Here is a 25,755-nt window from a genome sequence, read left to right as displayed (position 1 = left end):
ACGGCTCCAACTACCCGGATCCTCGGCGATCTCCACGGGAGGGATTGGAGAGCCGAACCCTTCACCAACCAGCGCCCACTAACCTCCATCTCACATCTCACCCGCCCGCCGATCGCCATGCCCACACCATGCCGCACGTCAAGCGCGTCGCGGCTGCAACCCTGATGTCCGAATATTCTGGGGTCGCCAGAGGACTGCGCGCATGCTGAATGTTAAAATCGGCAGCGCGCGCTCCCATTGCGTCCTCAGAGTCCACTTGAGCAATACCACCTAACAACCTACTATACTACCATAAACGAACACGAGCCCTACGCTCCGCATACCCACCTCGCCAATCACCGCCCACCTGCACGCCTGAGCTGACGACGACCCCCGCGTATCCAGGCCGCTAGACACCTTAATAAGAATAAGCCGCAATGGCAAGCTGCCTGCTCCCCACAATCCAGCTCCTGCAACCGACCACCACCAACCCCGTTCTGCGCCCCAAACTCTCCTTCCAGAACCGCAACCAACCCAATCATCCCGCCCAGCGACAAAGGAAGCTCTACCCCACCTCGAAACGCGGCACAATGCGCCCCGCCCTCCTGCCCTTGCTCTCCCTGCTCGGCATCACGAGCGCCCAGAGTACATGGGCGCAGACGCAGCCCTTCGAGGTCGATGGCGAGACGGACTCGCTGCTGGGCAGCAGCAGTGTGCAGGGGCTTACGAACGAGGGGGGCAGCACGCTGGGGAGCGAGGCGACGCTGAGCCAGAGTGTGGTGACGCTGACGCAGGGGAGTGGCAGTGCGAGCACGGTGTCGCTGGGGCCGGGGGCGAGCCAGACGACGCTAGGTGGGGGCAGTTCGCTGGCGCCGGTGCCGAGCATCACGGGGCTGTTTAGTACGACGCTGCCGACGGAGTTGGGGACGGTGGTTACTGTTACGAGGTCGGCGGTGAGTGGGAGTGGGAGCGCGGGTGTCAGTGGGAGTGCGAGTACGAGTGCGGCCAGCTCGGATCTCGGCGCGAGTGAGAGCGCAAGTGCGTCGAGCCGGAGTGTGAGCGCGGCGGCGTCCAGCTCCAGAGCGAGTTCGAGCGGCACGGGGGCTGCGGTGCAGAGTACGGCTGCTGCGGCGCCGGTGGGCGTGAATGGGCAGCATAAGATGATGGGTGTTGCTGGGGCGTTGGCTGGGGCTGCTGGGGTGTTGTTTGTTTAAACTTGGATGTGGACATGGATATGAACGCGCAAAATGAAAGCATACAATTATACGTCTTGAATGTATATGTGTACAAGAGGAACCTGAAACTCAAACAAGATAGCCATGCCGTCCACTGCCACAAATGGACAGCGTCTCAAACTATTCTATCATGTTCATTCCATCCACCCCAACCATGTCACACCACGCATCCAATCGCTTCTTGCCCCCCCCCCCCCCCCCCCCCCCAAAGAAAGTCAAAAAGCTCATCCATCCAAACGCCCCAACGTTGGTCAAGAGTACATTCCTCATCTTCAACACTCATCTTCAACGTCAGTCTTCATGTGCGAAGCTTAGGAGTGAAACACACATAGAAAGAGACCAAACTAATCAACGGCAGACCACATGATACTGATTCACTGTACTATCGCACACTCTCTTCCTAATCCGACACATCATCAGTCCACATGCATATATACGACCCCTATCCATACTCTACCCAATAGTGACAGCGAGTTGTTCCATTGTACTACCGTTGCGACACAGAAGTAGACGGTGTCTTCAGTCGAACACTAGCACTATTATGCTGCGAGGAGTGGGTCTATCCCAAGACTCTACGTGCTGATGCTCGGGGGTTGTTGAGTGCGTCTGCAGCGCTTCAAAGGTCTGCTTAGCTACGCTACGGTAAGAGGTAAGATTTGGACGAGCAGTAGGCGGAACTGGCGGGTCCTACCGACCTACGGTACGCAGTCATTTATTGAAGTAAAATGTGCTTACTCACTCGAGTAGAATCAGGGAATCAACGATCGGATATGCCAACTCAACGTGTCCTGACGTCTCTACAACCTGTACATCGCATGTCTTGATACAATATGAGCGCACTCAAACTTGAACCAATTTGAAATTTCGCCTTGTTACTCCCGTAGACTGGCCAACTACAACTCCTGTAGACTGGCCAACCACAGTGGCCCGGACTAAGACAGGGCGGCTACGCTACGGCTCGTGCCTTCACTACGGACTGCCCATTTACTTAAGCCGTAAGACTGTATGGTAACGGTTAGTACTACACCCCACTGGAAACGCTGTGCGTCTTGTCGTTGAGCGCATCCGGTTGTGCGCATCCGGTTGTGCGATGTATAGTGGCAACGTGTACCTGCTTGCTGGGTTTCTTGAGTCGTCAAGTGTATCTGGCCACTAAGTTCTCCTGGCAAGTAAGGTTTCCTGGCAAGCAAAGTTTCCTGGCAAGTAAGTTTTCCTGGTAAGTGATTTTCTGGTTGTCAATTCTGTGTAACTTTCAATAAATCTGATCAACCAGTATCCCTGGCCAACGACAAGAAGAAACGAGAAAAGTCATGGGCGAATGCTTTGAAGGGTCTCTCTGGCCGTCAGAGGCGACGTCTCTACAGTGACCTTTCTTAATGGCCTGCCTTTGGCTACCATCTACCCTGCCATGCTACCGTAACTTCAAGTTACAGCTGGAGTAAAGTACTTAGCCGTACGCAGCGCATCAGTCCGCCTCGGTCTGCATAGCTGCCCTAAGCCTGCATCTCTACGGCAGTGTTGATGTCTATTTTCAGATCTCTGGCAGCGTAAGTAGGCAACAAGCAGTTACCACCAACCAGAGGCACACACACGGCACCCAGCACGCCATTAGACTTGGGTGTGCGAATATTTGGTGTGGCTGGATCCCAGAAACGGCGCTGGTAACAAGCTCACAAAGAACATGCTCCTCTGGTACACCATCGGCCCAACAGTCCGCCCCCGCCGGGAACGGCAGAATTTCCTTTGCCACGTCCTTCTGACTGGTCTTTATTCAGAATCCACCAAGAAGAGCCTCCACGCCTAGCCCGGCTGAACGCGCAACAGGCGCAGCACGCCAAACACGGCGCCCAGCTCACCGGTCGTCGAGCTGGAGTCGCACTGTCGTCGCATCGCGCGCCCAGCACATCTGTCCTCAGCCCCGGCGCGCCCGGTCGTACTTCGCACTTGACATCTGTCTCGCACCGAAACGCGACGCGGCGGCATGTTTCGTGCAATCGAAGGGAGCTGGAGACGCAACGCGCCCGCCACCCAGCCCCAGCCCTACGCGAGCCAGTGGACCATCACGGCTGGTCCTGCGCTAGCGCCACACACCCAAGCCTGGTGGGTGTTGGCCGCGCGAGCGAGTATTGACGCGTAGACAGTCTCGCCTGGCGCGCGGCGATTTACCTAATCGAGTTGGGTGCGCAATTGCATTTTGTGCATGATCAGGCGCGCGAAAAGAGTCTGCGTGTGGTGGCAGGGCGAAGCAACGATCAGATGGGAAGGTGGGCGAGGTTGTGTGATGCGAGGCGGGTGCATGCAGAAAAGGCTGGGGTGCAGAAGCGGCCGCTGTGGAGCTCAGCAGCCAGCACGACACGAATGCTGAACCATGGGTGATCACCGGGTGAGCGTTGGGATACGAGTTTTGCGTCGGTTCCGGATTTCCTGGTTCGCTGCTGAGTACTGGCTCAGTGACGTCTGTATATCCCAAAGAAACGAGAGGTTTGATGTCCCTGTCTTGTGTGAGGCTGCGAAGGGAGCAGAACGAGCGCCCCATGAGTACTGCCACAATGACGCCTTTGTGTGACCGTATGACGAACGCAGCATGATTGATGCGATGACACCTGCCTCGAGGGCGATCTTTGTGCAACGGGGCGTTTCAAGATGAGTGTGCAAAGCAATGCGGACATGGGTTTATGCATGATCATCAAGCAGTCATCGGACCATCGCAGATCGCTAAAAAGCATCAATTGATAGGTAGACAAGATCGTGATTGAATGGTATAATGGTTTCATTGTGTCATTGGTCTGCCGCCCACTGTACAAGGCCCTCTGCACTAGACTAAGCAATGCACAGCACTCCCACTCCCAAACGAACGCCGCGGCGCTCGTAACTCATTAGAAGGATATCAACAAAAACAAGGACTCTAAATATCCGATGCATAAATACATGAAAATGTTTAGACGTGATCGCTTAGTTGAGGAAAGCGAAAGCACCGACGGCACCGAGAAGGAGCGCGAGAGGAGCGGACGAGAGGGAGCTGGCAGCGCCAGTGCTCTCGGGGATGCTGGCAGAGCCGGTGGAAGAGCTCGAGGTGCGGGTAGCAGAGCGGGAGAGAGTGGCGGAGGAGATGGTGCCGTTGGAGCTGGCAGTGACGGCACCGGTACCGGTGGCAGTGGCCTGGACGCTGGAGACAGCGCTGGAGATCAGGCTGGAGAGCGAAGCAGACGCAGCGGAGGCAGACGAAGCGCGCGAAGAGATGACCGAGGCGACAGATGAAGCGGAAGCCGAAGAGGCGGAAGCCGAGGAAGCAGCAGATGAGCTGGCGGCAGCAGAGCCACCGGTCAGACCGAACTGGCCGGAGTAGTTGGGAGTCTCGCCCTGCTGCTGGATCTCAAGAGCGTAGTCGGCACCGTCGGCGAGGTCGCTGGCAACAGTCCAGGAGTAAGAACCTCCAGTAGCAGTGGCTGTTTAAACCGTTAGTATGACACTTGATAGTAGTAGACGTGATACAACTTACTAGTCAGGGTACCGATAGTACCGAGGTTGGTGGACAGACCCTTGCGGAGGATGAAGGTGGTCGGGGTGTTGTCGGCAGGGGAGTAGGTGATGGTGTAGGTCTGACCGGCACGGACACCTCCAGTGGGGTACTGGTTGATCTCGAGGGCGAGAGCAGCTGCGATGAAAGCAGCGCTGGAAGCGACCATCTGGAAGAAACGCATGTTGATTTTGTTGGGGTGGTTGATTAGGTAGTTATTAAGTGTTGTACGGGTATGTAGTTGGATTAGAGAACGAGTGTAGGTACTGTGTACAGCGAGAGGAGCGATCGGTAGATGAAGGAGAGAATGTGGGCGATGTCCTGGGGATTAAGAACCTATGTGAAGGCTGGGCGCAGCTGACTTTTACACAGAGGGCTTCCGGCTGGACAACGCCAGAGCAACGGCTGGAATGCAAAATTAGGTCCTTGATGCGGCATGGTTTAGCCTGAAGCTTAATGAAAGTCGGTGTCAAGCACCAATCGGCGTGGTGCTAAGAGAAGGATTCCCCTGGAAGGCCCCTTTTTCGCACCCCTCTATGGTCGAGGTAGGAAAGGTGTGCGCCGGCCAGAACCACTCACCATTGGAGCCTGGTCGAGCATCCCGGCGCATCCAAAGGTACGCCAACGGCCGCCCGTGTCTCTCCTCTAGCCAGGGTAAGCCTAGACAAAAGCCTCTCAATAATCTGGGGAAATTCAGGGGCTGAGCCTGCTGCTCCCTTGACAGGACACACAAGGCGCACAGCAGCGGACGTTGGAGCACAAAGCGATGGCTGCACACGGCCGATCTTCCTCGATGACGGACCTCGTGCAACGCAATGCGCACACGATCACCATTGTTCTCGGTTGTTGCGGGTATCTGCACGCAACATTCTCTTGCCATCAAGCGCATGCCTTCCGCATTCGGGCGCCTAATCCACCGAACGCTCCGTTTCATGGCTTGTCGATGGCAACGTCATCGACCGACCAGCCAAGCCAGATGCGCGGCTTCTCGCTGTTTTAATGCCCACCCTCTATCGATTATGAACGAGGATCTGCCGCTGGGACAGCGGCGGTCTGCGGACTGTTGTTGGTGGAGACGGCATTGGTCGGTGCGAAACGGCTTAGAAACCTTGCTGTTAGCCCGAGTAATTTTACTCGCGATGGTATTGGCTCCACTGTAAGGAAATTTGTTTGTTGAATCGAAGTGGTCGAAGAACATTCGATGAGAGAGTCGCCCTTCGCGCTTGGGCAAAGCCACCCGAGTCCTGCCGCCGGGAGTGGACGCCTGCATGGACGGCATTTGAGTGCCCACATCTGCACGCTCCGAGGACCCCGGGATATCATGGTCCACAAGAAGATCTATCGCGATGAGAGTCAGCAAACACTACCCAAGCCAGGATAGTACCATGCAATGGGCGCGTTCTTTATCGATACACGTCACGGGCAATCACCATGCCAATGCGTTGTAGGTATTAATGCTGTGGATTTTCGCAATGACATTTGATTGAATCGCTATTGAGGTCCCTGCATTACGGCATCTCGGTCACAAAAGCCAAAGGCGGATGCCATAGAGATGCCACAGACCTGGGCAGGAGAAGAGCCATCGAAAGAAAGCCTTCACAAATAGACGCCAGAGTAAACAAAAAGAGATGCCTTATCCAGCTGCTCCGGGATTTTGAGTTCAAAGCGAAGTCAGAGAAGTAGTCACAGAGCTCCTGAACCGCGGTCGTTTCCTTGCGAGCTCAAGAGGTGTACCAGCGTTGACCTTAAACATAGTCCCTCTCCCACTTCAACTCGCTTTTGATGAACTCGTCCATGTCAGCGGGCAGATCATCGTCGACGGCATCTTCGGCAGTCTGCGGAGTCGGAGCAGTGATGGGCTGAGACTGAGCCTTCTTTCCACGCGGCTTGGGAGTAGCTTTCTGCTTCTTGGTGGGCGTCTCGTCGGCATCATCGCCCTTGCGCTTCTTAGGTGTGGCGGGTGTGGTGCCTCCTGGTTGTCGTTAGCGTTTTGAACTCTCCATAACTACTGTCGCAAACATTGCACACCTCGCTTCAGGCCAGTGACAGGAGCAAATGTTTCGCCGCCCTCGACACGCTTCTTGAGCTCTTTAGCCTTGGCGATGATGGAGCGAAATTGGTGTTCGAAGCTACTGGATGAACGAGTACCATCGAGAGCCGACATCATGTCGAGCTGCTCTTTGGAGATACTAGTACGACCCATTGCCATCAACAAGACAGCGACGCAGTCCGCCGAGACCATCTTCTGGCCTCCAGCAGTGGAGTCGGCGGCTTTGGCCATCTCGTTGTTTTGTGAAGAGGGTGTGTGTGGTAGAGAAGAGAAAGGAAGATGCAAAAGAGCAAAGTGGAACGAAGTGTCAAGAAAGAGGGTGGGCCGCTTGATAAGAAGACTTTGTGGCTGCCTGGAAGGGTGAAGCAGGTGAGAGTAGGCTGTGATGGCATGCCAACGGTGAAGGTGAGAGGGCGGCAAGTTCGCAACACAAACAACAATACGTACCACGCTTGGTCGTTGGCTGGACAGGCTCGAAGACCTCACCGCTTTCGGTACGAGTCTTCAGCTCCTTGGCCTTTGCGATGACGGCACGAAAGTCATGTTGGAAGGCACTAGCAGTCTTGACGCCGTCGAGAGAGGACATCAACTCGTAGTGTTTCATGGTAAGCGACGTGGTACCACTGGCGTATAGAACCGCGGCGACGACATCAGCGCTGTACGTCTTTCCTGCCTTGTTGTCGCCGTTGGCAGCGGATTTTGGAGGCATCTTGACTGTCGCAAGTGTTGTAAGGGCGGATGTTGGTGTGCAGTGGGGAGTGGAGTGTATCGTTGAGGTCAAGGAAGAGTTGCTCAGGGCCAAGACCCAACAGCAAGTTTTCTCACCGAAATGAGTGAAGGTGGGCTGCATCAGCCAAGTGACAGTGAACGTGAAAGTTGCTAGGTTCGCACACCCCTGGAAGACAACAAGCTCTAGTCAGTTCTGCTTTAAACTGATTATACTCACAAGCGGTCGATTTCACAGACGATGTTTTCGAGGTTCCAATAGTACCTAGGTAAACTATCTCGTGGTCGTACGCAGTGGCACTAGTACGGGATCCAGTCACCCATCTCCATCAGTATCTCCTTTTGCGACTCAAGCTCCTTGTTGATCACATCTCTATTTGGGTTCTCGCCTAGGCTCCTCTTCAGTTCCTCACTCATCTCATCCGCTTTGCTCTGCACACTCTTCGTGAAAGCGCTATTCGGGCCGTGACTCAACATCGAAGCGTCGAGCACCTGCTTTGTGAGCATCATTGCGATCAGCCCCATGTTTGCTCCGGGCGCCCCGATTCCCTCCTCTTCGCCAGCAAAATAAGCAGCCAACATAGCCATCTGCCAGGTTTGGACCACACGTACAGGATGGAACGGTACAGGGTAGAGCTTCGGTTGGATGTGCTTGTAGCGTTTCGCGCATTGTGCCCATGCCACCGGGTACGCTCCCGTTGCAAGCAGGTTGACGATCAATTCGTCTCTAAGCGCAGCGAACGGTTGACGATGAATTGGCCATAGACTAGATTGGTGACAAAGGCGCATCCCATTCACAATGATTTCGTTTGCTTGTTCTGGAGTCGCGCGCTGAGCTGCCTCGTATTCAGCATAGGCTTTGCCCTGGATCGCGGCGATGAACTTCTCGATCTTCGAGTTCCCGACATAATTTGCTGGATCGGATGCGAAGTCCTCGGTCTTAGTCATCATTTCGGCGGCTTCTTGCATCTCCTTGGGCAGATCATTGCTATCGATGGCCCACTTGTCTTCCTCAAGGGTGGCGCCTTTCTGACATTTGGCACACCTGCAAGTGAAAAACCATCGTTGTTTGAGCTCGTGTTGACGACGAGAGTAGGGATTAGTCGTGTCGATATACGAGATGAAGATTTCTTCGTCCTTCTTGATAGGCTTGAGTGATCGTACGTTCACCTCGGCGCCATCCATAATGATGTATGCGTTAGGGTCACATGAGTGGTTGAAGTGGCCTAGCATCGGATCTACGATGATGCCCAGGGGGTCAAGTGTAGGCGTGATAAGTGTCAGAGAATTCGTGAGTACCTGTGTCCAGATAAGCCCAATACTTCGTTCGGCAGGTTATGTTTGCTTACCCTCGCGTACATGGCTGCTACAAAGTCTTTGTCGAACAAATCTTGTGTGACAGAAAACTGACTTGCTCCCATTGCCATCAGCTCGATGTTACCGTAGTTCCCATTCGCTTTGAAGTCTTCGATGTGAGATGGCAGACTGAGCAGCATCTCCCACGCCTGTTCCGGTATTATGTCGTGCTTCTTCATTGTTAGAAGATCCATGCATGCAAGAACAGCCTTCGGAATCTCCCTATCACCGAGCTTCTTGAATATTTTGCATTGGTATTTGTGACCTCGGTTCCAGGCAGCTTTCTGGCATGCCTGTTGCTTGTCAGCAAATGAGATCGATAGGTGCACATTTACACGTACTTTACTGCAGTAGCGGAACCTTTGACATCCTGCGCACTTCGAAACTTTGACGCCCTCTGGAACATACGTCCTTGTACCTGTTGATGCGCCTTCCGTCCAGACGTAGCAATTTGCACAGGTGTCGTGTAAGCGCTCAGTGTCCAATGAGCCCATAATCGGTCGCCTGATTGATGCCAAAAGCTGTCCGGGCTCGAAATCTACATTGGCGAAGAGACCATTTCCTACACTTTCGCCCTTCTCGTTAACACAGACCCCAGATTTTGCAGGCCTGAATGGGGCAGATGAATTCGCCCATCCTTCCTCAGCCTCCTCGGCTACATTGAGAACGTGCTTGATAGGCATGTCCAGATGTCTGTAGGAAAGGCCAGATTCGCGTCAATTGGACAAACGCGATTCTGTGTCATGTAACGTCATGTTGTCGCAGAGCTCTGTCGCGTGGAGACATGCTCCACACTAGCACCATTTAGGTCTAGCGTTTTCAGACTACGGGAACTTTGAGGCTCAATGCATGTATCGAATATCACACCTCTACATCGTTTGACCTCGTGTTCCTCGTCGTGTCACTATCTGAATGAGTTTGTTTTAGATAGCCTCCAAACCTCAGCCAAGCAACGAGCGCCAGGAAAATCACACCCAGCACGAACAGCGGAATCAATAAGAATCGCGCACTTCGTAACTCTCTGCAAAGCGACTCCGCAGTGCCATCCCTACCGCGATTCGATAATACACATGCCCATGCCTCCACACTATGATCGACTGGGGTGTATATGAGCACGATCAGCGGCCGTAAGAAGAAGAAAGAAGCTACAAAGAGAAGCGCGTTAAGGTATCTCTTTGTGATCTTGCGCTATAATCGTCAGCATCTCGTAGAATAACCAGCTAGATCATAGGAAACTGACTTCGCTATCTTGGAGGGGGGTTTTCAACCAGAGGAAGAGGAAGAGGCAGCAGTCTACGATGCCGCCGCAGGCAGGCCAGAAAAGCAAACTCAAGCCAGTACTTCTCAAGTCTGAAGGTGCAGCATATTCGAGTTGGTCCTTCAGTTCAACACCATTTGCGACCAGACCAAGTATGGTGAGTGATAGGCAACCGACGCACACACTGATGGTGTGAATTGCGATAGTTTGTATGGTCATGGCAGACTTGGACGTTGCGACTCGCCAGATTTGTAGCTTCGGAAAAGATTCAAATTGCAAAAGCAGCACTTCGTTGTTCTCTGATCACTTGTTGCTATAGCACTCAGTCGTCTCTTATAATCTCTGTATTTACATGTGTCACCGTCATCTTATAGGCTAAGAACGCCACAACCGCGATGTGCAGGGATGTAGGATCTGCATTTCGCATTCGCTTACACCAAGCCATTCTCTCCATGCTGCCAATAGAATAGGCTACAAGTTGTTAGTGCCTACTTCTAGCAAGGTCCTTCAAGGCAAGGCGGAGCTGAGAAGAAGTAAGTTGATCAACAGATAAGAGAGCGCAGAAACCTGTACTAGAGAAGTTGATAAATGTAAGAGCAGCGAGATACCTACCGTGCAGTTTCAAATTGACTATGCCGTATTTACAACATGAAGTAAGAGGCATTTTTGTGACCAGTAAGTCCTCGACTGACGAATCACGCTGGCTTTTAGGAACCGAGAGGAATGGAGCTGCTCAATTTGCACGTGGTACTACCAAGCATACATAGATTCGGGACTACAAAGACGTAACATTGACATGCATGCATTCTATTGGACGATAAAAGCCCATGGCCGGGCATCCGTCGGCAGGCGAAACGCCCCAAATCCTGTTCTTGCCATTGCTGATTGACAGTGAGTACTTGTATAGTTGAGGATCATTTTTCGACTAAACGCAGCTTCAATAGTGACCTTGGAGCTATCGGAATTGGTTCAAGTTTGCTCATGAGTCAAGTATACGGCATTCATAAGATTGGACGCTGACTGGCTTGCTACTCATGCATGCAACCGTACGAGATGCTGCGCTTCTTCCACACGTCGATGCTGGAAAGACAACAAGGTCTTCGGACCAACTATACAAGTCTGCCGGATGATGTGTCCCTCGAGATCTTCCGCAGAATACAGAGCTGGTTGCGCAACTAAGTGAGAATGACGTCGGGTGCCAGGTGAAGTGGCAGCCACGCTAAAACTCCCGCGGAGGCCCGAGCGTCAATCGCGGCCGAACAACGCGCCTGCCGGCGAGCTGCACCCAGCAACCACCGTCGCCCTCGAAAAGCTCACACGACCGCGCATTCTTGGGAGCAGGATCGCCTGCGTCGCCCACCATGGCGCCCACCGAGACGGCCGAGATTCCGGACGATGCCTCGACGGGCGACACGTTCACGGTGCTGAAGCAGTCGCTGGAGCTGGACATTAGCTTTTGCCCGCGCCGTGTCGTAGGCAAAACAGTTCTCGACATTCAGCCCAAGAAGGGCCATTTTCGCGAGATCGTCCTCAACTCTCGGCAGCTCAAGCCAACGCGCATCCGGATCGACGGCCAGACGGCAAGCTACAGCTACTCGAACCTACACGAGCGCCTCACTCTGTACCCTGGCACGGGCCTGGAGCAGTATCACTTTGCGAAAGATCGGATAGCACGCCACTTGGACCCGAAGTCTCCAGCAGATGAGTTGGTCGTCTTTGTTCCCGACAGGATCAAGATACGGGAAGTGCGACCGGAAGAGGTGGGCGAACTGGAGAGTGCTCAGGGTGTCTTCTACGCGCCGCTGAGGCTTGAGATCGATTATGTGCTGGACGACTTTCGCGACGCCTTCCAATTTGTTGGGGTTGAGGACGGAGACGCACGTTACCCTCATGCTTTCACCCGGAACTCTCCATTCCCGGGAACGGCATCGTGTCTATTTCCTTGCATAGACGACGGTACACGCAAATGCCTCTTCGATGTTGCTATTCGGTATCCGCGGACACTCGGCGATGCGCTCAGCAAAGCAAAAGCGCCAGCACTGACAGGTGGAGATGGACAGGTTCTGGCAAGCGGGGTTGATAAGGCAGACAGCGTTATGACGGATATTGACGATGAACTTGGCGATTGGTCTGCCGAGGAAAGAGCCATGGAAATGCAAGTCATCTGTTCAGGCGCTCTGACCGACGATATTGCGGACCACGCAGATGCGTCTCGCAAAACAGCAAGCTTCACCTGCGATACTCCGGTTCTGCCACAGCATATCGGTTTCGTCATAGGTCCCTTCGAACATGTCGATCTTTCAGAGTATCGCGACACTGCCGATGACGAACGCCTCGGATCAAATGCAGTGAAGGTGCATGCCTTCTGCCTACCAGGAAAAGAGGATGAAGTCCGGAATAGTGCCATGATGCTCGCACGCGCTCTCGATAGCTTTACGGAGCGCTTTCAAAGTTATGCGTTTGGCAATGCCTACAAATTGGCCTTTGTGGACGATTTGGACTGCGACGCTGCTCACACCGCCTCGTTCTCCATCTGCAGCACGCGTCTGCTTTTCCCAGAAACCGTCTGGGAACCACTTGAACATACAACACGTGTTTTGGTGCACGCAGTGGCCAGCCAGTGGATCGGAGTCGACGTTGTAGCTTATTCCCCTTACGATTACTGGATAATCATCGGTGGCTCATGGTTCATGGCTGAGCTATATCTTCGAGACCTGTTTGGCCGCAACGATTGGCGTTTCCGACAGAAGCAGATGGTGGACAAGATCGTTGCAATGGATCATGAGCGGCCGAGTCTGATCGAGCTTGGACCACTTCTGCAATTGCATCCTGCTGAACAAGACTTCATGGAAATCAAAGCCTTGCTCGTTCTCTCGGTTCTCCACAACCGTCTCGTCAAGCAGAGTGGCAAGAATGGTGTTGACAGGTGTCTGTACCGCATGCTGTTCAATGCTCGACAGGGCAAGTACGATAACGGCGCAATTGCCACCGATGACTTCCTCGACATATGTGAGAAAGTCGGCCACCAAAAGCTTGAGACATTTTTCAAACAATGGATCGAGGGTTCCGGGTTTCCTACCTTCACCTGTGAACAACAGTTCAACAAGAAGAAACAGGTTGTAGTGCTCACTATCCAACAAGAACAGAATGTCCTGGCGCTTGGAAGCACACTTTCTCCTGACGAATTTGTGCGAAAGACCAAAGAAAGCATGCACAACTTGGCGCCAACACAGAACTGGCCGGTGTTTCTTGGCCCCATGACCATTCGTATACACGAAGCTGACGGCACGCCTTATGAGCACATTGTCGAGATCAACGCATCAAAAGTCAAAGTTGAAATCCCGTACAACACCAAGTATAAGCGTCTGAAGAGGAACCGGCTCAACAAAGAGCGACTGGCGGCCGCGGCAGGCTTAGACGCGTCCGGTGATGCACAAGAGGATGTCACATTCTACATGCTGGGTGACGTGTTCGCATCACCTGAAGAACAGCAGGAGTGGAAACTCGGCGACTGGTCTCCTGAAGTCGAACGTCAACAGGAGGGCGAAGCATATGAATGGATCCGCATTGACGCAGATTTCGAGTGGATCTGCAAGGCCAAGGTTGTAATGCCGAGCTATATGTACATCTCGCAGTTGCAGCAAGATAAGGACGTTGTTGCACAGGCTGAGGTAAGCGTGATCGTGCCCCTGTCACTGGGTTGGCTGACAATCTAGTCCATTCAATTCCTGGCTACGAAGGAAGATAAACTTATATCGACGTTTCTCGTCAAGACGCTCATGGACACTCGATACTTTCACGGTATACGGACCATGGCTGCTGATGTTCTGGCCCAGAGTGCGAAACAGAGTCTGGACTGGATCGGTCTCTTCCATCTAAAAAAAGCTTTCCAGGATCTGTTTTGTTTGCCAGGATCGCCGATGACAAGATCCAACGATTTCTCCGATCGAAGCCTGTACCTCATTCAATGCGCCATTCCCAAAGCAATTGCAAGAATCAAAGGCGAAGACGGCAAAGCTCCCATGGAGGCGAAACGTTTTCTACTCGATCTCATGCGATACAATGACAACCGCGGGAACGATTACAGTGATGACCATTACATCTCGACACTGATGAGGTGTCTAGCTGAGTGCCTCATCAGCGTTCCATCTGGTGTCACGACCGAATTCGACTTTCGCGCGCAAGCGGAAGAATTTGACTTTACTAAGAAGGCCATTGAGGAGCTAACTCGTCATCAACGGCTGGACGAGTGGATTCCAACCTTCCAAAATATTTATACAACCACCGGTCTCGAATGCACGCTGAAGCTGGTGATCAATCGAGTCATGCCGTTTAAACCTTCGGAGTTTTCACAGTACGCCCAGCTCGGCAATGCGGACAATGTACGATTGAAAGCCTGGGAATGTATTGTCCGATTAAGTATGATCCGAAAGGACAGCATGCTAAGGTTTCTGATGCATGAAGTTCGATCAGATCCTTCACCCTACTTCAGAAAGCAGCTCCTCCTTATCTTCGATGTTGCCATTGGGCAGATTGCGACAGGAGAAAGCTTCACGCCAAGCAGATCCCAAGAGGTTACAAGTGGCCTTGTCATCGATCAGGAAGCGGACAATTCTGCCCGTGCTTCGAGCCTCGCACGCCAATCGCTAGCAGGAGCACTCAACGGACTGAAGCAGGATCTGGTTAACAACCAAACACTGCGACTAGTATTGGAAGAGGCCCTCAATTCGAGGACTCTGTCTCTTGGCGATATGACACACCTCCTGGATTTCTGTGATATGATCTTCCGAGACCGCAGGAAGAATGCCCTACCCGTCAAGCTTCGCTTTCCACGTTACTGGAAAGTCAAGCATCTCGGCCAAGCAAAATTGCAGTTCCTACAGACCGAGAGGTATCGTACGAAGCCATTGCATCCCCTACCTAAAGAGGTACCACCTGCACCTGCATTTGTACCCGCGGCAGCGCCAGTGTCAGCGCCGATACCGATACCACTGCCAATACCCGCGCCAGTGGAGCTACGTCGAGAAGCATGTGTCCAGCCGCTACCGGCAGCTATCGTGGCATCAAGCGCTGCGGCACCGAATATTGTTGCACCACCAAAGCCCAAGCTATCACTCAAGTTCAGCAAATCGAGCACCTCTGGGAACGCGTCTTCTCCGCCGCCTTCAGCTCTGTCGAAAGCGAAGCCTGCTTTCTCCCCATCTGTCAAGCACGCATCCCCTGCGCCAATGTCGGCACCACCTTCGCGCAAAGCATCACCCACACTGCAGTCGGCGGCGGTCAAGCAGGAATCACCTACACTACCACCGAAACCTTCGAACCCGCTTCCTGTGTCACTGCCGAAGAAGGATTTGACGCAGGCTTCTGTCGTAAAGATATCTGCTCCACTGCCAACTGCTGCGCCAACACCAACACCAGCAGCAGTGCCAGTGCCAGTGCCAGTTTCAGCACCCGCAGCACCTCGTCCAAAACCTGCGCCAGTCAATATTCCAAAGGTTATCTCGGCCCCATCGCCCATTCACTCCCCGATCCCCACGTTAGGCCCTAAGATTAAGATCAAGACCAAGACCGTGCCAGGGTCTTCCGCACCTAATTCTCGGGCGTCGACGCCGGCACCGTCTCGACCCAGTGTCCCGCCACCTCGAACCAATGCAGCCCCAGCCCCCCCGTCAAGATCTGCAACCTCAACTCCCGCCCCACGACCGACGCCTGGACCATCTAAGCAAAGCCAGCCAAAAGCGAAGCGCAGCAAAATCGTCAAGCTCAGATTGCCTTCTGAGGTGCTTGCACAATTCAAGAATGGGAACAATAAGAAGAGAAAGTTGGCCGGGAACAGTGAGGACAGACCCTTCAAGCGGCAAAGCGTCGAACCTAATGGGCTCGTCAATGGAAACGGTAACACTGGTTTGGTGAGGATCGAAAGGTCTGGTGGCAAATTGATCGTGAGAATGAAGGTTCCCAGGTTCAAGCTGCCCCGTTCATAAGTTAATTCATATGCACAATGTCTGAGGTGGGGGACTCACTGTGCTGGTTGTACGCATTTTTTCTGGAGTTAATGGTATGAGACTCAATCAGTCTGCAAAATGGGTACTTATCGGATTGTTAGCATTCAGCGACGGCGTTTTGGGTGGGCCCAGTGGAAGGATATACCCACAGTCAATCACCTTGAGAATGAAATATTGATAGCAATGGCAACGAATGTTCAGCGGAATCGGTCAAATTAGACTATACATGCATTTGCGCTTGGCACGGCCCTTCATGAAAAGCGATTGACGAATCAGAAAAGCCCATGTTGTCAAAGATGTCAAATTTAACATTGTGCCAGCCCCTGTGCACAGCGAAAGGCGCGGACTCGTCTCCGACATGACGTATCACGTGTCATCGTGCCATCGCGTTTTCCAAGCCGGTCGATCTGCGGACCCTTTGTTACTCTGCTTGCGGCCTTTGATCATAAACGTCGTCTTGTGCTCTTTTCGGCCTGGGGAAGACCCTTGGCTGGCAAGATGCTGCAAAGATGACTAAGTCTTAGCAATAAGTAAGCTGCTGCAGGCCGCGCAACACGGCAGAGGCAATGCACTCTCTCTTAGTCGGTACGAGGTGCAGCAACACGGCGACATTGAACAGAGGGTAATTGGAAACACCGTCGTGGCGGCATAGCATTTACGCAGCGGCCGTTCGTCCAGAAAGTGGAGCAGCTGTTCCTGTCACCTCGCATTGTACTGTTTGCTCGCAGTCAGCATTCCATGTTCTTTCCCCGCCGCTGCCAACAGCCACAGGACATTGCCAAGGACTCCGCCTTCACAATATCATCATGGTCGGCCAAAAGCAGAGAGCGTAGTGCCGGGGAGCCGTCGGCGGGCGTACGAATCCGGTTTGATTGAGCAGCATGGCACTCAGGTACCGGTGCGATGAAATACGACGAGCCAGTAAGCAGGCGCCAAAGGCACAGACTGCATTACGTCGACAAACGGAAGCTCGCTGCCAGTCTGAGGCGCGAGCGTGGAGCGACAGCCCCCATATATATTGGCGCTCCGACGTTCGCAGCGGTGCCAGCCACAGCGCGCGTCGTCGACTACCTCCTGTCTCCCTGCTCTGGCGCGGTTGAATCGAGTGACATCTGCGTCGGCCTTAAGATCACAGCACATCACGGCTGCGGCGATCCCCTTGTCGTCATCTTTGCTGCACCCCTGCCGTTGCGCCGAGAATTATTGCTGCGCTCTACCGCGGTGGCCCGCATATACAATACGTACTGCACTCGCCGCCCTAACTACGGCCACGCCCGCGCGCCTTTGCCTGCTCGAAGGTACTGAACGTTTCTAATCTCCTTGCTCCACGGGACCCTTGTGTCTGTTGTCACTCGTTACATAGACTCGCAACCGGTGCACGCATCTAGCTCCCGCGCTCCCTCTCCGTGCCCTTGCCTCGAGCCGGTGCATCCGTGGCTTGCGCGGCTGACCCAGCGGCGGCGACCACGCGCAGCGAGATTGCCTGCGCTTCCTGGTGTTTGTAGTGCTGCGTAGTGAGGAGGAGCGTCCAGGCTCAGTAGGAAAGCGCGCCCATCATGGCTCGCCCCAAAAGAGGTAAATAGCTGCGCCCAGCACCCCTACGCCGTGCTGCTTAACGAGGCAGCCGTGTTGATAGGAGAGCACTTCACTAATGCTGCGCTCCGTTCGCTCCCTCACAGTCCTCTCGTTCATGTCACAATGGGGTGGCTCCGCACATCAGTCCAAGTCGGCCACGACCTCGCCCGGCCCAGCGTCGCCCACCACCCATTCGCCCTCGAAGCTGCCCTCGTCCGCAAACCCGCACGCAGAGTCGCCCGCACTGCATGACCTCGATAGCGGCCGCGCCTCGCCCAGCCCGGCCCTGCAGCAGCGCCAGCGCACCGACACGGGCCGCTCTTCACGCCCTATGTCCATGATACAGACGTACCAGCCGCCCGTCATGGAGGTCAGCCACGATACGCTGCCCGAGCTGCAGCGCATCTTTACGTTCCTGAACAGCCACTCGAACAAGCTGTACCAGGAGGGCTATTTCCTCAAGTTCCACGACACAGACACCCGTACGTCCAAAGTGCCCGGAGATCCGTTGCTGTGATACTGACGGATATGCAGGCGGCCGCCCGGCCCCGGACAGAAAATGGCAGGAGTACTTTGTCCAGCTCGTGGGCACCATCATGTCCCTGTGGGATGCGAGCGAGCTGGATCTGGTTGGCGGCGATCGCGAAGTGATTCCCACTTTCATCAATCTCACTGATGCCGCAATCCACATGGTGTGTTTCCCGCGACGACACAACCGACATCCACTGACACCCACCAGATTCCCGCCATGACCCTGAAGGACGGCAAGAAGCTCGACCACATCCTCAGCGTATCAACAGCCGCAAAAAACAAATATCTTCTCCACTTCGACTCGTACCACGCCCTGACGCAATGGACTGCTGCCATTCGACTCGCCATGTACGAGCACGCGACGCTGCAGGAGGCATACACGGGCTCTTTGATTGCTGGCAAAGGCAAGTCACTGAACAACATTCGCATGATTTTATCCCGAGAAAACGCCCGTTATGAGGACTGGGTTCGCGTGCGCTTCGGTGCCGGTACTCCTTGGCGCCGCTGCTGGTGCGTCGTCAATCCGCCAGACCAGAAAGAGTACGCCAAATTGCAGAAGGACCAGAAGAGCAAGAAGAATCCGTATGAGAAGCAAACCGTGCTGAAGGGCGACATCAAGTTTTACGAGACGAAAAAGATAACCAAAAAGACCAAGCCAATCGCCACAGTCAAGGATGCGTTTGCATGCTACGCCATCTACCCCCAGTCCAAACCTCTCATCGATTCATCGACCTTGGTCAAGATTGAGGCAAAGATCACTGTGCACTCTCAGCCAGAGAGTACTACGGAAGGCTTTGTTTTCGTCATGCCCGAGTCGCGACCCGCCATCACAGGCTTTGAGATCATGCTGCAATTCCTCTTCCCAATATTCGATACCTTCCATCTTTATGGACGACCGAAAAAGCTTGTTGCAGATGTCTTGGATAGCCGAGGTCTTATGTTCGCAATGCCTAATGATAGGCGATATGGGTATCTCGAACTTTGGGACGTTACTGGCTTAATCAATAGAGATGGTAGCCAGACCTGGTCTGAGAGGCAGTGGAGGAAGCAGCTGAAAGATTTAACGTCTACACGTATGAGCGCAGTGTCAGACTCTGACAGTGGTCCAGTGCCTGGAGGCCGCAGGAATACGGTAAGTCGAGCTGGGTTCACCCCCTCGACACGGAACCTTAGATTCCAGGACGGAGGCTCGATTCGTTCACAGCCCTCTACTCGGCAACCTTCGCCCACGAGGGAAACCAACTTTGAACAACAAGGACCCCGTCGCGTGGATTCGGCACCACCAAGTGCTCTCTTTGCGTCTCCACGTCATCAGCGATCGGTATCCGAGAATGTGCACAACCTACAGAAGATTCGCTCAGGCCAGGCGCAGCAGCACAGCATGGATGACAACGATAGACCACCCACTCCCCCACAACATGGAGGTGTATACAACGGGACTCCCCAGAACGGGTCGGCTCAACAGTTGGAGGGTTCCGACACCGATGAATCTCCTGGCCACGAGCCTGTGAATTTGCCTGAACTTCCAGTCGCTGCTTCTGCGCCTCCGGTTGGCCCTGTAGACCACCCACCTTCATTTGCGCATGCCTCAAACCAGAAGCCGCCTGTCCGGCCTGCAGTGCCAGGGTCTACTATAAAACCAAACCCACACGTCGACAATGCTACACTCAATCAGATGGTCGATGCTACGAATGCCCCTTCGTCAGCAGGTATCGCGGTAGCTGGTGCGGCAGCTGCCTGGAAAAGCCAGGAGAGTCTGCACAGCAGAAGGAGCGGGGAGTATGGTGCGGAGCGCGGGCAGCAGATGCATCTGCAAAACCCCCAACGCCCTGTGACCCGCGAAGGTCGCTCGCAAAACAGGATGCCTACAATCCCTGCGTCACCATACGTTGAACACGCTGAATTTGTGCAGCCACCGCCGGGGTATGAACCTGTAGGACCTCCAGTGCCAGAGCATGGCGTGCCCTTACAGTCTCAGACGAGACAGGAACTCCCCCACCGCCCGCATTCTGGTAGCAGCGGTGGCCCCATCCACCGTAAACCAGTTCCAGGTCGGTCCCTCTCCTCCTCGCAGCACTCGACCACTAGCTCAAGTCTCGGTAGTTTACGACAGGATGTAATTGATCCTGAAGCACTTGATGCCCTGAATCAGACAGAAACCTCACTATTCAGGCAGCAGAGCAAATCGAGCAGCCGCTACGATGACGATGCTGTGTCAACGTCGACTCCGGACTATGCTAGTACGCATAGCGAGGAGGTTGTAGTACGGAAACTGCCTGCGAGGAGAGAGGACCGACCTCGCAGTGGTGTCTTGAAGACAATTGGCGACCCAGGTCTCGCGTCTCAGATGGATACATCTTCGGGAGCAACGCACCCAACTTTGGACCCCAGGGTCCAGCCTTCGGCCGATGTGCCTTCAATCGACTTTGGCCCAACATATGCGCTTGGTTTCAACGACAAGCGCCCAGGTACAGGCGGAACAATGACAGGAGGGCAGGTCACGATAGGCCATGAATTCTCACGCTCGAAGGAGAACCTCGCGTCTTCACCCAATGAAATGCATAATCGCAACTCGTATATCTCGTCTGGACGAACCACGCCTAATGCTGCACTACACATACGCAGCACTTCAGCATCTCCTAACGACTTCGACACACGGCAAGTTGCATGGCAGCCTGCTATGGCGTCTCCACGCAAATCAAGCGCACACAAGCTCGACGCAGAGGAGTGGGTACTGCATCGCGCCGCGCAACAATCTCCTGCCCTGATGAACTACACGATGCAAACACCACCACCCATGAACCGAACACGATCTGGTGACTGGGCTCATCTGCAGCGTACACCAGAAGGTCCACCTTCGCCTGCTGCGCGACCGAATAGTAGACTCACGCTCAGCAGGCCACCTTCCCGAGGTGCGGAGCTTCTACTTGATTCGAAGCCTACCACATTGTCTGCTCGAGAGCAGGAGCAAGTGGCTCGTATGACTGGAACACCCATGCTGGACATGTCGACCAACTCCAATAAAAAATCACAGGAGCAGCCTTCACACGGGCTGACAGGTTACATCGATTTCCGTGAGAAGGAGAAAGCCGCCGCAAAGCAGCAGAATCGTCACTCTGCTGCTATGCAAGCTGAGATCGATAAGCGGATGATGCAACAAAACCAGCGCCAGATGCAGGAACAGCAACGGCAAATGGAAGCCCGCCAGATGCAGGAACAGCAACGACAGATGGAAGCCCGCCAGCGCCAAATGATGGAGATGCAGAACATGAATCAGCAGATGGCCATGGCACAACAAAGCATGTATGCACAGAGCAACTACGCACCAAGCATGATGGGCACACCCCAGGGTCTCGGTACTCCGACCGGCATGCCCGGCATGGCCTTCTCCACACCTGGCCAGGCTCAAATGTACGCTCAGCAAGGGTACTTTAATCAGCAGCCAATGACACCTCAAATGCAAGTGCCAGGCGGCTGGATTCAAACACCCGCTCAATCTATGCAAGGCCAGTACTTCCCACCACAGCAGCAGCAAAACCAGAACCAGTACCCACCTACGAGGCCATATGGTCAGCAGCAGCACAGACATTGAAGAGCTTGGAACAGCAAGATCGTACAGCTATACGTTTTCTTGCTTACAGGAGCGTTCTACAACATTTTAGTATATATTGGGTTCTACAGATATTTTCCGTTTATATATTTTGGGGCGAGAAAACTACATAGTCGGTGCATTGGATAGGAGCACTACTTGAAATCGCATTCTGCAAAAGCGCGTGTTTGGTATATATACATCCCAATAGCGTTGTGATTAGATGATATTAGTAATGTATATGCACATACCTCTGTTCTCCACTGGACATCCTTGCCGTCTGCAATGTAGTCTACAGCCTGGCATTCATCTCTCTGTTAGCGATTTCCTTCAGATCTTTCTTCAGTATCTTGCCAGAGGCGTTTTTGGGTATTGCCTCCACGAAGCGCACTCCTCCGACCAGCTGCTTGTATCCAGCTAAGCGCTCCTTCATATAGCTCTGCACTTCCATCTCGCCCATCCGGCTCCCGTGCTTCAGCACAATGTACGCCCGTGGCATCTCGCTCACGTCCTCTCCCGCATTCGCTACCGCGTTTACGCCGCCCGCGGCGACCCCGATCACAGCTGTATCGCTGACGTCCGGGTGCGAGAGCAGCACGCCCTCGAGCTCTGCAGGCGCGACCTGGAAACCCCGGACCTTGATGAGCTCCTGTGTTGCACGTCAGCACTTCTCCACTCTCTTGCTACGTCTCACTGCATACATACCTTCTTGCGGTCAACGATGTACCACAGCCCGTTCTCGCGGCGCCGTACCGCAACATCACCCGTGTGGAAATACCCGTCCGCGTCCCAGCTCTCCGCGTTCGCGCGTGCGTTGTTGTAGTAGCCCTTGACGATCAGCGGGCCGCGCGCGCACAGCTCGCCGCGCACATCGAAGGCGGTGATGTCGCGGCCGTCGTCGTCGACGAGCTTGGCGTCCATGTTGGGTAGAAAACGACCCACGGAGCCCGTCGGGTCGTGCTCAGGGTAGTGCAGCATAGTCGCTATGCAGCTCGTTTCGCTCATGCCCCAGACCTGGTTGAAGGGGGTGTCGGGGCGCAGTAGGGCTTTGTAGCGGGCTTGGGGTTCTGCGGCGAGCGGGGCGGCGCCGACCCAGGAGTTGCGGATTGATTTGAGGGAATACTGTGATGTGAGCGGGGAGTTTATGACCTGGATTACCATCGGGGGCACCATGTTTGCCTCTGTGATGCTGAAGCGCTCGATGTTCTGCAGCCAGGAGTGTAGTTCGAAGCGGCGCATTACATAGGTGCGCAGGCCGCCGCGGAGGGGTGATGTATGAGCGCGTGGGACGTTGGAGACGTGGAACATGGGGGTGCATAGTAGGCGGATTACTTCGTAGTCGCGAGGTTTGTGCTCAAGGACCATGGTGTGTTGGGCAATGAAGTTATGATGGGTCATCTCGACGGCTTTGGGAAGACCGGTCGTACCGCTGCTGAACAATCTTGCAGCTGTAGTTGACTTGCTTCGCGCTTCGTTGTCCCATTTTATCCAGTCGCTCTCTCCGTGGCCCATGAGGTATCTCCAGCTTTTGGCTCCACCCCATCGTTCCTCGCCTCCAAGTCCTTCGCCCCAGACTTCACTGTCAACCCAGGGCTGAGCAATCGACGTGTGATGATCGAATACGAAAATATTGGTCATTGGAATGCCAACTTGCGCAGCTGCTTTCAAAGCATTTGGGAGAAGCTCAGGTTCGACGATGAGTGCTTTAATCTCGGCGGTCTGAAAGGCATGTGCGAGCTCGTATGTAGTGTGTGACGGGTTGACGCCGGCAAAGATGCCACCGAAAGATAGAATGCCTAGGAAGGCCATCGAGTAGTATATCTGATAATGTCAGCAAGCATAGGAGGTTCGAGGGCCAGACAGGAGAGCTCACATCATTGAAGGACAGCATGCAAACGCAATCGCCCTCCTTCAGCCCAATTGACTTGAAACCAGCACATAGCTTCTTTGTTACGCTTCTTGCCTGTTTGGAGGAGATAGATCGTTCTGGCTCTGCTGCATCGACGTAGATCTTTGATGGTCAGTCCGTGTTATACTACATTACTGCTTTCATGAACGCACAGCTTTGTCTGCATCGTAAGTCTGCTTATCAAACATCCATGACAGCAGATCAGTAGTGGGTATGTCGATGTGCTCTTCAGCCAGGAAGGGCATCGCGGCTTATGTGAGAGCTTCTAAAGAAAGGGCAGGTGCAGCCGGTCTAGATTGCGGGAATGTCTTGAGCGGCGAGGAGAAGACTGCATTGTGTTTCGTGCTTCAGACTGAAAGTCAATTGGATCGATGAATCGTGGGTAATTGTCATGCATTGCAATGTGAAGTGCGAGGAGGTACCTCGGCGATGCTGCTCTAGTGCGGGGCCCTGCATCGAAACAAGAGCTACCCCTCCATTCTGCCAGAGCTCCATACAGCCTACTTGAGCCTCGTCATCTCCTTACACAATCCGCATCTAGCCCTGAAGGGTGATGTTGCCAGCAACAATGACAGGCTTCTCGCTGCTGAAGTTGGGAACGTCGTCCATAACCGCCTTCGTGGCAGGGTCTGCCAACGCCTTGCCGAGCGCCTCCTGACTTTCGAAGTTCAGGGTCGCGGCTATGCTGTACTGGTTCTCTGGGCTGAGCTGAACAACGGTGAAGCTCTTCAGGCCGTGCTTCGTCCATGTCTCCTTGGCAAGCGGCATGTGCGTTGCGTGGTAGTAGTCGAGGTCGAATGTCGCGCCATCCTTGCGAGGGTAGAGGACGATTGCTAGTGCGCCAGACATTTTGAAGATTCGAGACTGTTGGGTGGATATCTTTGAGCGGTAAGTAGAAGCAAAAAGATAACAAAATTATACTGACCGAGGAGTGTGTTGTGCGATAGAATTGAGCTGGAGTGGAATTGCAGAATCGAAGTGAGCTGAGGCGGGGAGTGGGTACCTTTATGTCGGTCTGGGCAGTCTCGGTGCCATACCCCACTTCATACAAACGTCCTTACACCCGCAGCCTCCGGATGCCAATCGTTTGGGACCAGTACCTGACAAATGTAGTAACGTCTGGTGGCCAATCAATACGCGGTGGCCTTCCCAGCTGACAACATTGAGCGTGGCTTTGCATACGGTTTAAAGCCCACCACGTCGTCACACCCTTGAGCTCAGCTTATCTGATGTGATCATTGATAGAGAAACTGTCAAATCGAGATACGACGCTCGTATCAGTGCATCTTACTGTAGATACTTGCTGACATTGACAGACAACGTCGAGTTATCTTTAGACATGACAAATCTACATGATACGTGAAGATATCCAAGCCGGAGACGTGGTCAGTCGCTCATATCCAAACTCGCCCGGAATTGTCTCGACCTCCCAAAGTCGTTGATGGCAGCTCGATTATGCTACCCTTCTCCACTACCTTCAGCTTGCCTTCCGCTGCTGGGCAATCGGCTGCAAGTCCCAGGAAAGGAGCTGGGATGTCATTCCTCAGCCCAGCAAGTCTCACATTTCCCCAAATACGCCCCTCAGCCGTTCTCAGTGGTGTTTCGACCTTCGCCCAAACGTACCCCATCTCGTTCATGCCGCTTAGTCGTAGTCCGATTACTGTATGAGATTCGCGTACGATATTGAGGCCCTGGACCTTCGACCTACATGACTGGGCTGCAGAGATTGTGGGCCGCACCCCGGTGCTTGTACGCTGAGCAACCGTAGCTTCTAGTATCTTAATGCTGGCAGTCATACGTGCAAACTTTTCTGGTACTATGCCTTTGGTGAAACGGCCTTGTTCTTCATGCGCGCAGTCTGTCAGACGAAATCGAAGTCTTGAGTCAAGACCAACAATGGCGCCTGGTAACTGACCACCATCGATCGTACATGAAAATCCGGATTCGAAAAAGAGCTGGAGGGTCGGAAAGAAGGTGTTCAAGTTCCAATACACGATGTCTGCATTGTGGTCAGTAGCTGTGTTG

The 25,755-nt window shown here is 53.9% G+C and overlaps 10 protein-coding genes across 10 annotated transcripts; 3 read left to right on the top strand and 7 right to left on the bottom strand.

The window, feature by feature from the left end:
* The first annotated feature begins 93 nt into the window (after nucleotides 1-93).
* On the top strand, nucleotides 94-1,337 carry C7974DRAFT_390992 (uncharacterized protein). Its single transcript, XM_046141530.1, has one exon. The coding sequence runs from the start codon at nucleotides 417-419 to the stop codon at nucleotides 1,191-1,193; it is 777 nt and encodes a 258-aa protein (XP_045999390.1). The 5' UTR covers nucleotides 94-416; the 3' UTR covers nucleotides 1,194-1,337.
* Nucleotides 1,338-3,931: 2,594 nt separating this feature from the next.
* C7974DRAFT_155564 (Ser-Thr-rich glycosyl-phosphatidyl-inositol-anchored membrane family-domain-containing protein) lies at nucleotides 3,932-5,057 on the bottom strand. The gene is made up of 2 exons (XM_046135856.1): nucleotides 4,714-5,057; nucleotides 3,932-4,660 (listed from the first exon to the last, which is right to left on the bottom strand). Exons 1-2 carry the CDS (start codon nucleotides 4,913-4,915, stop codon nucleotides 4,167-4,169), a joined length of 696 nt encoding a protein of 231 aa, XP_045999389.1. The 5' UTR covers nucleotides 4,916-5,057; the 3' UTR covers nucleotides 3,932-4,166.
* Nucleotides 5,058-6,476: 1,419 nt separating this feature from the next.
* Nucleotides 6,477-7,490, bottom strand: C7974DRAFT_411610 (uncharacterized protein; the record flags this gene model as incomplete). The annotated part of the gene is made up of 3 exons (XM_046143581.1): nucleotides 6,477-6,703; nucleotides 6,760-7,161; nucleotides 7,229-7,490. The coding sequence occupies 3 exons, from the start codon at nucleotides 7,488-7,490 to the stop codon at nucleotides 6,477-6,479; spliced, it is 891 nt and encodes a 296-aa protein (XP_045999388.1).
* Nucleotides 7,491-7,719: 229 nt separating this feature from the next.
* Nucleotides 7,720-9,606, bottom strand: C7974DRAFT_155575 (uncharacterized protein). Its single transcript, XM_046135857.1, has 3 exons — nucleotides 9,205-9,606; nucleotides 8,857-9,156; nucleotides 7,720-8,806 (listed from the first exon to the last, which is right to left on the bottom strand). The coding sequence occupies exons 1-3, from the start codon at nucleotides 9,544-9,546 to the stop codon at nucleotides 7,808-7,810; spliced, it is 1,641 nt and encodes a 546-aa protein (XP_045999387.1). The 5' UTR covers nucleotides 9,547-9,606; the 3' UTR covers nucleotides 7,720-7,807.
* Nucleotides 9,607-9,624: 18 nt separating this feature from the next.
* On the bottom strand, nucleotides 9,625-10,840 carry C7974DRAFT_390986 (uncharacterized protein). Its single transcript, XM_046141529.1, has 3 exons — nucleotides 10,734-10,840; nucleotides 10,104-10,592; nucleotides 9,625-10,051 (listed from the first exon to the last, which is right to left on the bottom strand). The coding sequence occupies exons 2-3, from the start codon at nucleotides 10,338-10,340 to the stop codon at nucleotides 9,725-9,727; spliced, it is 564 nt and encodes a 187-aa protein (XP_045999386.1). The 5' UTR covers nucleotides 10,341-10,592; nucleotides 10,734-10,840; the 3' UTR covers nucleotides 9,625-9,724.
* A 576-nt stretch (nucleotides 10,841-11,416) lies between these two features.
* C7974DRAFT_390984 (uncharacterized protein) lies at nucleotides 11,417-16,358 on the top strand. Its single transcript, XM_046141528.1, has 2 exons — nucleotides 11,417-13,792; nucleotides 13,838-16,358. The coding sequence occupies exons 1-2, from the start codon at nucleotides 11,483-11,485 to the stop codon at nucleotides 16,103-16,105; spliced, it is 4,578 nt and encodes a 1,525-aa protein (XP_045999385.1). The 5' UTR covers nucleotides 11,417-11,482; the 3' UTR covers nucleotides 16,106-16,358.
* Nucleotides 16,359-17,682: 1,324 nt separating this feature from the next.
* C7974DRAFT_411607 (uncharacterized protein) lies at nucleotides 17,683-21,824 on the top strand (the record flags this gene model as incomplete). The annotated part of the gene is made up of 4 exons (XM_046143580.1): nucleotides 17,683-17,701; nucleotides 17,806-18,183; nucleotides 18,236-18,393; nucleotides 18,441-21,824. 4 exons carry the CDS (start codon nucleotides 17,683-17,685, stop codon nucleotides 21,822-21,824), a joined length of 3,939 nt encoding a protein of 1,312 aa, XP_045999384.1.
* A 144-nt stretch (nucleotides 21,825-21,968) lies between these two features.
* On the bottom strand, nucleotides 21,969-24,121 carry C7974DRAFT_155451 (4-coumarate-CoA ligase-like protein). Its single transcript, XM_046135854.1, has 4 exons — nucleotides 23,883-24,121; nucleotides 23,695-23,832; nucleotides 22,527-23,642; nucleotides 21,969-22,470 (listed from the first exon to the last, which is right to left on the bottom strand). Exons 1-4 carry the CDS (start codon nucleotides 23,973-23,975, stop codon nucleotides 22,114-22,116), a joined length of 1,704 nt encoding a protein of 567 aa, XP_045999383.1. The 5' UTR covers nucleotides 23,976-24,121; the 3' UTR covers nucleotides 21,969-22,113.
* Nucleotides 24,122-24,878, bottom strand: C7974DRAFT_155450 (uncharacterized protein). Its single transcript, XM_046135853.1, has 2 exons — nucleotides 24,656-24,878; nucleotides 24,122-24,609 (listed from the first exon to the last, which is right to left on the bottom strand). Exon 2 carries the CDS (start codon nucleotides 24,577-24,579, stop codon nucleotides 24,268-24,270), a length of 312 nt encoding a protein of 103 aa, XP_045999382.1. The 5' UTR covers nucleotides 24,580-24,609; nucleotides 24,656-24,878; the 3' UTR covers nucleotides 24,122-24,267.
* A 104-nt stretch (nucleotides 24,879-24,982) lies between these two features.
* Nucleotides 24,983-25,700, bottom strand: C7974DRAFT_155448 (uncharacterized protein). The gene has a single exon (XM_046135852.1). The coding sequence runs from the start codon at nucleotides 25,524-25,526 to the stop codon at nucleotides 25,125-25,127; it is 402 nt and encodes a 133-aa protein (XP_045999381.1). The 5' UTR covers nucleotides 25,527-25,700; the 3' UTR covers nucleotides 24,983-25,124.
* Between the last annotated feature and the right edge of the window lie 55 nt (nucleotides 25,701-25,755).

Source organism: Boeremia exigua, assembly GCF_020726555.1.
Source record: "Boeremia exigua strain MPI-SDFR-AT-0100 chromosome Unknown C7974scaffold_4, whole genome shotgun sequence".
NCBI classification, from domain to species: domain Eukaryota; kingdom Fungi; phylum Ascomycota; class Dothideomycetes; order Pleosporales; family Didymellaceae; genus Boeremia; species Boeremia exigua.
Note: the sequence above shows the minus strand (reverse complement) of the source record. Positions and strands in the feature narration are given on the sequence as shown.